The sequence below is a fragment of the Salvelinus alpinus genome, chromosome 7 (assembly GCF_045679555.1).
Source record: "Salvelinus alpinus chromosome 7, SLU_Salpinus.1, whole genome shotgun sequence".
NCBI lineage: Eukaryota > Metazoa > Chordata > Actinopteri > Salmoniformes > Salmonidae > Salvelinus > Salvelinus alpinus.
Window position 1 is genome coordinate 36,085,076 of NC_092092.1, and position 10,654 is coordinate 36,095,729.

The window sequence follows — 10,654 nt, forward strand, 5'->3', positions numbered from 1 at the left end:
TGGACACACCAGATACTGACTGGTTTTCAGATCCAAGCCCCTACCTTTTAAAAAAAAAGGTATCTGTGACCAACAGATTCATATCTGTATTCCCAGTCATGTGAAATCCATAGATTAGGGCCTAATGAATTCAATTCAATTGACTGATTTCCTTATATGAACTCTGACTCAGTAAAATCTTTTAAATTGTTGCATGTTGCATTTACATTTTTGTTCAGTATTATTTCAAGTTTGTGCTCTATGTATCCAGTGAGTGTGGTTCATAGCATACAGTAAGTATTTAAAAGGTGAACAGACAGTTGACTTTTTTGCATTGAAGTGTGTAAATTGGCCTACTGTAGCTTCTATTTTCTTCTGAGTAGAGAAAGTAAATGCAAAACATTATTGAATTCAAACTATCTGTTTACAGGTCCACAACAATTTGCAATTATTTTTGTGTTTCAGAAACGGTCAAATGTCACTGGAAAAGAAAACATCGGTGGTCCTCCACACGTTTTACGCCAAGTTTGATTCATAAAGGGAAACCAGTTTATACACTTCAATATTTGTGTGCTTGTGCAGTCTTTTCAGAAATAGCGCATGCAGAAATTTAGTGTAAAATGTACACAATCGTTATAAATGAAGCCCCAGGGCCCTTATTCACAAAGTGTTTCAGAGAAAGAGTGTTTATCTAGGATTACATCCCACCCCCTCTAATTCATTATGATTTACAAGGCAGAACTGATTATAGTTCAATTTTCCTTCTCTGAGATGGTTGTGAATACAGGCCTAATTGTACTCCCCCAGACACAGATAAGCCTGGCCTTGGACTATAAAACACTCTGCGTTGTCCGGGAAACTGGCCGATAAATGTCTACCTTGGCTCCAATGTATGTTTGTTTTTATATATCACATATATGTTTTGCAAACCTGTACTCTTCACTCTCTACCTCTCCTGGGGTGGGTATGCTTTCATAGTTAAACCTGCTGCTACATTCACAAGATAACTACCACATAATTGCCACTGCAATTAAACAGCCAATTATCTGTAATTATACTACTTGGTTCCTGCATTTTACCATATCAAAGATTTACTCGCCCACGCATGATGTATCTTTTATTTCCTTTGAGTGGAATGGTATTAAAGTACACAATGTATTGTATTAACATAATTACATTTCCTTATGAGTTGTAAAAATGACAAATAAGAAAGAGCAATTTATTGGTCAGTGTAATCTTTTGCTTTTTCATCTTCAACTCAATAACTTGGGGTTTGTACCAATGCTTTTATGTACACTGATATGCCAGAATTTTGCACACTATAAAACCATCGGGATGTCAGAAAATAGGGATAATAACTGCACTTTTGTAGATCAAACATACAAAAAGACACAAAGTGATCAAAATGTAGACTAGTTTCACAGATCCTCAATTTGACCTGGAATCACATAACACTCACTGGGCCCAGTTGAGGGAAAAGGCATCATATCTAATGATATGTCTGCTTCACATTCAAGCTGCAGTATTGCAGGCAGGATAAGGTTTCTTTGGTTACGTGAGGTATTAGAGACAACGGAGACTTTGTCAAATGGTAGGTCCAAATCTTCACCGTGTGAGACCATGGGCAGACGTTGCGCACAATGCGCAGAGGCATTGATAGTTGCGTTCTGGAACGTAGTGTCGTGGCGGTAAGACATCAACTCGTTACTTAAATGGACAGCTTCTACAGAACTGGAACAGTATCTTTTGCAGCCCAAAATGGTGGAGAATGCTTTTCTGAAATCAGCATTAAAAGCGTATATGACTGGGTTTAACGATGAGTTTGCCCATCCAAACCACACAAAAATGTTAAAAGTGGTGTTACTTACGCACAGGCGATCACCAAGATTGTTAATGTCACAAAAAGGTACTATGCAGTTGAGCACGAAAAAAGGCAGCCAGCAAAATACAAACACTCCCATAATGATAGAGAGTGTCTTCAAAACTTTCGTTTCTTTTTTAAAGGTTGTTTTCAATGAGTTTGTTTTCTCGGTTGCTTGCTGATTGTTCTGTGCGTGTTCCACGGCTGTCTCCAAGGATGATATTCTCCGGATCTGGTTTTGCGCAATCCGGTAAATTCGTGTATAAGTGCCAACCATAATAACGACTGGAATGTAAAAACTTATCAAGGAGGAGGATATGGCATACGTGCTATTCAAGCTTGCGTTGCAGTCCTCTATTTGGTTGATTTGATTAGTGTCGTCCACTGTTTCCTTTTCCTCCTCTGACTTGTGCCAATTGAGCTGGACGGGAATGAAGGAGATAAGAATGGAGAGGGTCCATGCCACTCCGATCATAACGAAAGCAAACCTTTGAGTCATTTTACGCTCATATCGAAAAGGGCTCGAAATTGCCCAGTATCGGTCCATACTTATTATACAAAGATTGAGAATAGACGCCGTGGAGCACATGATGTCAAAAGCTATCCAGGTATCACAGAAGCTGCCGAAGATCCAGCAGCCGGCCACTTCAGACATAGCCTTCCACGGCATCACAAGAATGGCCACGAATAAATCCGACACCGCCAAGGAGATTACAAAAAAGTTAGTCACTTTAGATCTAAGGTGTCGAAATTTGATCACAGCGGCGCACACTAGCGTATTCCCAAAAAGCGTGGAGACGATCAGGATGAACAGGACGCACCCGGTGAGAGCACGGACGCTGTGCTTGGAGCTGTCCGTTTCAGCACCTGCGGTTTCGTTGTCAGATTTCTCCATTGACCAATTTCTCCTATTTTCTGCGCATATCAAAGATAGCGTCTTTAGCGTCTTCCACACTTAGCGTTCAGTGCTCCCTTTATTCATTATGCTTTTAACTTAGTTTTGGAGACTCAACTTGCGGATTTCCGTACTCACGCATAACTACCTTAATAAACAGGACGTGGGCCAGTTGTAAGAACCTCAGTTATTTTCTTACTCTGACGCAGTAAAACATTGTCCATTGCCGTGAATAGGTGCACTGCACATAACCCATCCTGCACAATCGATCCTTTTTTATATATTGAATGGATCTCACTTAATGGTTGGATAGCTACTCATGCTTGACGATGGCAATGAAGACCCCTCCTCTTAAAGGCCCAGTGCAAATGATGATAATGTCGTTTTAGTGAAATTTCAGGGATGGAGCTTTGGCCTGCCTGGTAACATCACCAGGTGGTAAATTAGTTAATAGACCAATATGAAAGAGAGTTCCAAACCTCTCTGCCAAAAACAGCTAGTTTTCCCCTCCTCACTCAGACCATTCTCAGTGTCACGTTCCTGACCTGTTTTCTCTTGTTTTGTATGTCTTTATTGGTCAGGGCGTGAGTGTTGGGTGGGTAGTCTATGTTTTGTATTTCTATGTTGGGTTTTGTGTTCGGCCTGGTATGATTCTCAATTAGAGACAGGTGTGTATCGTTTGTCTCTGATTGAGAGTCATACTAAGGCAGCCAGGGTTTCACTGGGGTTTTGTGGGTGTTTGTTCCTGTGTCAGTGTTTGGGCCACACAGGACGGTTGAAGGTTAGTCACGTTTGTTGTTTTGTAGTTTTGTAGTGTCTTGTTTGCTGTTTTCATTAAAAGTATGATTAATCACCAATCCGCATCTTGGTCCGATCCATGCTCCTCCTCGTCTGAGGAGGAGAACAACAATGACTGCCTTTACACTCAGACAGTCCTAGCGAAGTTCTTGTTGAGAAATTGCCCTTTGCTAAAAAGATATTTGTTTTTCTTTTTGACCATTTGAATTGAAAACAGTCACAGTAAGGTACTTATACTGAAGAAAAATATAAACGCAACATGTAAAGTGTTGATCCCATGTTCCATGAGCTGAAATAAAAGATCCCAGAAATGTTCCATACGCACAAAAATTGTGTTTCTCTCAAATTTTGGGCACAAATTTGTTTACATCCCTGTTAGTGAGCATTTCTCCTTTGCCAAGATAATCCATCCACCTGAAAGGTGTGGCATATCAAGAAGCTGATTAAACAGCATGATCATTACACAAGTGCACCTTGTGATAGGGACAATAAAAGGCCACTCTAAAATGGGTCGTTTTGTCACACAACACAATGCCACAGAGAAATTCATAGATCAGACATAAGAGAAACATCTATAGAAATTACACATACAGTATATGGATTATAGAAATATTTAATCAATCAGTTAGCTATTGTATGAACTTGGAAATAATCTGCACTGTCAGTAGCCTAGAGCATTACAGAAAAGGATTAGGGTGTACTATCTTAGGCTCGGTTAAAGTACCAGTTCGACAACAACAAACAGCTGCAGAGGTCATATTGGAGTTGTCCTCCAGGCCAAGGATACAGGAGGCGAGGCCTAGGAATATTAAGGCTGAGTACAGTCCTGACAGACTCATCCCCACAAGAGGGTCCTGGAGGACAAGGCAAAAAAAAAACTAAGAGAGAAAGCACAGGAAAAAAGAAAGCTGTGATACTGAAGAAAGCTGTGGCGCCACTGAAAAAGGTTGCTTCAGGTTCCAAAACCACAACAAACACCCTAAAAGAAGGGGATGCAGAATGCTTATGAAGAATGCTAAGAACCTTGGCGTGATCCTGGACAACACCCTGTCGTTCTCAACTAACATCAAGGCGGTGACCCGTTCCTGTAGGTTCATGCTCTACAACATTCGCAGAGTACGACCCTGCCTCACGCAGGAAGCGGCGCAGGTCCTAATCCAGGCACTTGAATAGGGAATAGGTGAGATGGTATGAGCAGTCCCATTTTGGTGATTTCTGGTATATAATAAAAATAAATAATTCACAGCACGTTTTCGGACTCATTCAGAAGTTTTTATCTGATTAAGTACAATAGTCCTACTATTAGAAATTAATATTTAAAGTTCAGTTTATATTCCTAAAACTTAAGTTGAAAATAATGCTGTCGCTGCTTGCCAAAACACAGTTTTAACGTGTTCAAATTAATAACCAATATGCAGAAACAGTTTGAGATATATTGAAAACCTACGAATAAAATGTACTCTCTACAACAATAATAATCATATTACTTGTATTTTTTAAACCTTGAGCACCTTATAAACTCTGTTGTTTTGACTAGTGACAAGTGGCAATAAGTCATTCATATCGATTAGGGTTGAAATCAGGTTGTATGCACTGTTGAAACTACCACAACTAAAAAAAACACATGTAAACTGGAGATAGTCAGTCGTCCAACTGCATGTATTCAACTGAAATGTGTCTTCCGCATTTAACCCAACCCCTCTGAATCAGAGAGTAGCAGGGGGCCCTGCCTTAATCGAAATCCACATCTTCGGCGCCCAGTGGGTTATCTGCCTTGATCAGGGGCAGAACAACAGGTTTTTACCTTGTCAGCTCGGGTATTTGATCCATCAACCTTCCGGTTACTGGTCCAACCACTAGGCTACCTGCCGCCCCATATACATCACTAGTTAGAGCACAACCTGCAGAAGACAGTCAGCCACATTTTGGAATTTTGCATTTTGATACAGGAAACCATGTGTTTGATGTATTTGATACCATTCCACCCATTCCGCTCCAGCCATTACCACGAGGCCGTCCTCCCCAATTAAGGTGCCACCAACCTCCTGTTTTTGAAGTGTTGCATTTTGATTCAAGTGGGTTGCCAGCGCAGTAAGTGTAAGGCCATTTTTTGTTTGTTAAAGGTCCAATCAGCCGTTTTTATCTCAATATCAAATAATTTCTTGTTAACAATTAAGTACCTTGCTGTGATTATTTTAAATTAAAATGGTCAAAAAGAAACTAAAATTGCTTATTAGCAAAGAACAATTAATCAAGCAAGAATTTTGCTAGGACTGTCTGGCTGTGATCTGAAAACTAGCTATTATTGGCAGAGGTTTGGAACTCTCTTTCTTATTGGTCTATTAACTAATTTACTGCCGCGAACGTCTAGCAACCCAAAGGTTGTGAGTTCGAATCTCATCTGGGACAACTTTAGCATTTTTACCAACATTGCAACTACTTAGCATGTTAGCTAACCCTTCCCCTAACCCTAGCCATAACCATTTTAGCTAACCCTTCCCCTAATCCTAACCTTAACCCTTTACCCTAAATCCTAAAATGAACACTAACCTTAACCCCTAACTCTAACCCCTTACCTAGCTAATGTTAGCGAGCTAGCTAACGTTAGCCACAAAGCTAGAATTCGTAACATATCATACATTTTGCAAATTCGTAACATATTGTACATTTTCTTAATTCGTAACATATAATACCAATTGTAATTCGTAACATATCATACAAAATGGGTGATGGACATCCACAAATGAATACAAACCATACAAAACGTTACAATATCATACTAAATGCGGTGTCTCGGATTTATTGTACGTACAGAATAATACGAAATGCTCTGAGACCAGATTGCCAAAACAGGTTGAAATTAAAAGTGGTCTTTTCAAACAGTTCTTACACTAAAAGGGCATTATCATAATTTTCACAATTTCACAGTATTATTCTAATTATTCCAGTATAATAGACAACACATGAGAGAATCATGTTTTTGACAATACTGGGGCTTTAATCACTATCTATATGATGTTGAAATCAATTGAATGTGGGGCAAACATTTCGGGTGTATGCGCTGTTTAAACGAACACTATTCAAATGCCACACGGAATCTGAGAATAATTCTTACATCACCGGTTAAAATAAAATTGGTTGAAGACAGTCATCTAAATTCTAGAATGTAGGACGGAGATTATGGGAGGCTACCAAAATGGGGCAACAAATCAGTTGCTTTGTTATTTAACTTTAACGAATCACGAACCGGAATAGGATATCAAACACTGTTATTTAAGTGAGTTTGACTCTCAAATCGGTGTTTTGGTTTCACTTTTATACAGAGAGGGTCCCAAATTGTTTGTGCAATTTGAGTAACAAAATTATAATGGCGTTCTAAATCCTGCAACGGACAGGCACGTAACAATCAACAGTAGGCCTACTAAATATTAATCTGTTTAAAGCAATCGATTAAATGTATTCATGATGACTATAAACTTTTATATTAGCATCACCAATCTGAAGCAAAAAGGATGTGTAATTCCACTCAATTTTATGTGGTGAAAATGCAAACTTGTGTAATGTATGTAGTAACACGCTTTCTCCACCACTGGGAAATTAGCATAATATAAAATTATTCAATATGTCAAAGTAATTAAAATGTTGAATTAGGATATTAAATTTAGCACACACGCATTTTTTTACAGCAATAACATACAGTGGGGAGAACAAGTATTTGATACACTGCCGATTTTGCAGGTTTTCCTACTTACAAAGCATGTAGAGGTCTGTAATTTTTATCATAGGTACCACTTCAACTGTGAGAGCCGGAATCTAAAACAAAAATCCAGAAAATCACATTGTATAATTTTTAAGTAATTAATTTGCATTTTATTGCATGACATTATTATTTGATCACCTACCAACCAATAAGAATTCCGGCTCTCACAGATCTGTTAGTTTTTCTTTAAGAAGCCCTCCTGTTCTCCACTCATTACCTGTATTAACTGCACCTGTTTGAACTCGTTACCTGTATAAAAGACACCTGTCCACACACTCAATCAAACAGACTCCAACCTCTCCACAATGGCCAAGACCAGAGAGCTGTGTAAGGACATCAGGGATAAAATTGTAGACCTGCACAAGGCTGGGATGGGCTACAGGACAATAGGCAAGCAGCTTGGTGAAAAGGCAACATCTGTTGGCGCAATTATTAGAAAATGGAAGAAGTTCAAGATGACGGTCAATCAACCTCGGTTTGGGGCTCCATGCAAGATCTCACCTCGTGGGGCATCAATGATCATGAGGAAGGTGAGGGATCAGCCTAGAACTACACGGCAGGACCTGGTCAATGACCTGAAGAGAGCTGGGACCACAGTCTCAAAGAAAACCATTAGTAACACACTACGCCGTCATGGATTAAAATCCTGCAGCGCACGCAAGGTCCCCCTGCTCAAGCCAGCGCATGTCCAGGCCCGTCTAAAGTTTGCCAATGACCATCTGGATGATCCAGAGGAGGAATGGGTGAAGGTCATGTGGTCTGATGAGACAAAAATAGAGCTTTTTGGTCTAAACTCCACTCGCCGTGTTTGGAGGAAGAAGAAGGATGAGTACAACCCCAAGAACACCATCCCAACCGTGAAGCATGGAGGTGGAAACATCATTCTTTGGGGATGCTTTTCTGCAAAGGGGACAGGACGACTGCACCGTATTGAGGGGAGGATGGATGGGGCCAAGTATCGCGAGATCTTGGCCAACAACCTCCTTCCCTCAGTAGAGCATTGAAGATGGGTCGTGGCTGGGTCTTCCAGGATGACAACGACCCGAAACACACAGCCAGGGCAACTAAGGAGTGGCTCCATAAGAAGCATCTCAAGGTCCTGGAGTGGCCTAGCCAGTCTCCAGACCTGAACCCGATAGATCATCTTTGGAGGGAGCTGAATGTTCAGTGTTCATTATTTTGTATTAAATCAATATGGACACTTACCACGCTGCGCATTGGTCCTCCTCTTCCTCCTCTTCTTCCAACCACGACAAGCGTTACAGAATCACCCACCAACCAAGGACCAAGAAGCGTGGTAAATTGGAGCAGTGCAATCTGGACTATGTAACAACCTGGGAGGAAATAGAGAGGTGCTCGATCGATCCAGGGAGAGTGCCGGAGCCCGCCTTGAATTCTCTGGAACAGTACGAGGAGGGATACAGGAGAATGGAGTTGGTGACAAGAACATGGCAGCGCAACAGGCACGAGAGGCAGTCCAAAATTTTTTTGTGGCAGAGTCAGGTTGGAGACCTGAGCCCACTCCTCGTGCTTATTGTAAGCAGCGCGTTACTGGTCAGGCACCGTGTTATGCGGTTAAGCGCACGGTGTCGCCGTTACGCGTCCATAGCCCGGTGCGCTATAGGACAGCCCCCCGAAAGTGTCATGCGAGTGTGGGCATCCAGCCAGGGCGTATTGTGCCTGCTCAGCGTGTCTGGTCTCCGGTACGCCGTTTCGGTCCAGGGTATCCTGCGCCGGCTCTGCGTGCTGTGTCTCCGGGGCGCTGGGAGGGTGCAGTGCGTCCTATGCCTGCGCTCCGCTCGTGCCGGGCGAATGTGGGAGTTGAGCCTAAGGGAGAGGTGCGCGTAGTATGCACTAGATCTCCAGTGCTCACCCACAGCCCGGTTCAACCTGTGCCTGCACTCTGGAGGGTCTGGGCTAGAGTAGTCATCCAGCCTGGGGGAGTGGTGCCAAGGCTGCGCACCAAAGCTCCAGTGCTCCCCCACAGCCCGGTCCTTCCGGTGCCTCCTCCAAGCACCAGGCCTCCTGCAGGTCTCCCCAGCCTGGTGGGTCCTGTGGCAGCCCCACGCACTAGGTTGTCTCTCCGTCTCCTCCCTCCAGGTTCTCTCTCCAGGCCAGAGCCACCCGTCTGTCCTGAGCCGCCTGAGCCGCCCGTCTGTCCTGAGCCGCCTGAGCCGCCCGTCTGTCCTGAGCCGCCTGAGCCGCCCGTCTGTCCTGAGCCGCCTGAGCCGCCCGTCTGTCCTGAGCCGCCTGAGCCACTCTTCAGTCAGGAGCCGCCCTTCAGTCAGGAGCCGCCCGTCAGTCCAGAGGCGCCCGTCAGTCCAGAGGCGCCCCTCAGTACAGTGGTGCCCTTTACTAGGGTGTCCAATCCAGGGTCGGTGACGAGGGTCGCCGCTCCTAAGGTGTCACAGAAGTGGGCCGAGACTATGGTGGAGTGGGGTCCTCCTCCCGCTCCAGAGCCGCCACCGCGGTAAATTCCCACCCAGACCCTCCCCTATAGGTTCAGGTTTTGCGGCCGCACCTTTGTGGGGGGGGGGGGGGGTAATGTCACGTTCTGACCTTAGTTCCTTTGTTATGTCTTTATTTTAGTCTGGTCAGGGCGTGAGTTGGGGTGGGCATTCTATGTTGTTTTTTCTATGTTTTGTTCTATTGTTCTATTTCTATGTGTTTGGTCTAGTATGGATCTCAATCAGAGGCAGGTGTCAGTCGTTGTCTCTGATTTGGAGCCATATTTAGGTAGCCTGTTTTTCATTGTGTTTTGTGGGTGATTATATTTTTCTGTTCTGTGTTTTTGTTTCACCGTATAGGATTGTTCGTTTGTCGTTTTCTTGTTTTTGTTAAGTGTTCATTATTTCGTATTAAATCAATATGGACACTTACCACGCTGTGCATTGGTCCTCCTCTTGTTCCAACCACGACAAGCGTTACAATTATGGGGTATAGTTTGCTGATGAGTGAGGAAAATAGTATATTTAATACATTTTTAATTCAGGCTGTAACACAACAAAATGTGGAATAAGTCAAGGGGTATGAATACTTTCTGAAGGCACTGTAAATCCCAAAGAGCATCTCTACCAAATTTGGCGCCAGTAGCGGCATGTGGGTAAAATCACTGTGGAAGCCAAGCCAGACAAAAAGCCATATTACAACCTGTGTTGTGATAATTGCGTTCTCTCTATAACCTGTCAGTGCATATGCCTTGCCACCGTGATATATAGGCCTAAGGCCGAGACAATAAGAAGACACAGTGGCAGAATACATTCAACCACAACTTTGTTTCATCACAACTGGAGAGCAACATCTGTCCGGTAAAGTCTACAAAGCATATTGCATGTAACAAACAGTTACATGACCTACAGCA

The 10,654-nt window shown here is 42.9% G+C and overlaps 1 protein-coding gene across 1 annotated transcript; it reads right to left on the bottom strand.

The window, feature by feature from the left end:
- Window positions 1-1,125: 1,125 nt before the first annotated feature.
- LOC139580210 (D(5)-like dopamine receptor) lies at window positions 1,126-2,981 on the bottom strand. Its single transcript, XM_071408783.1, has one exon. It carries the CDS (start codon window positions 2,733-2,735, stop codon window positions 1,398-1,400), a length of 1,338 nt encoding a protein of 445 aa, XP_071264884.1. The 5' UTR covers window positions 2,736-2,981; the 3' UTR covers window positions 1,126-1,397.
- Window positions 2,982-10,654: the final 7,673 nt, after the last annotated feature.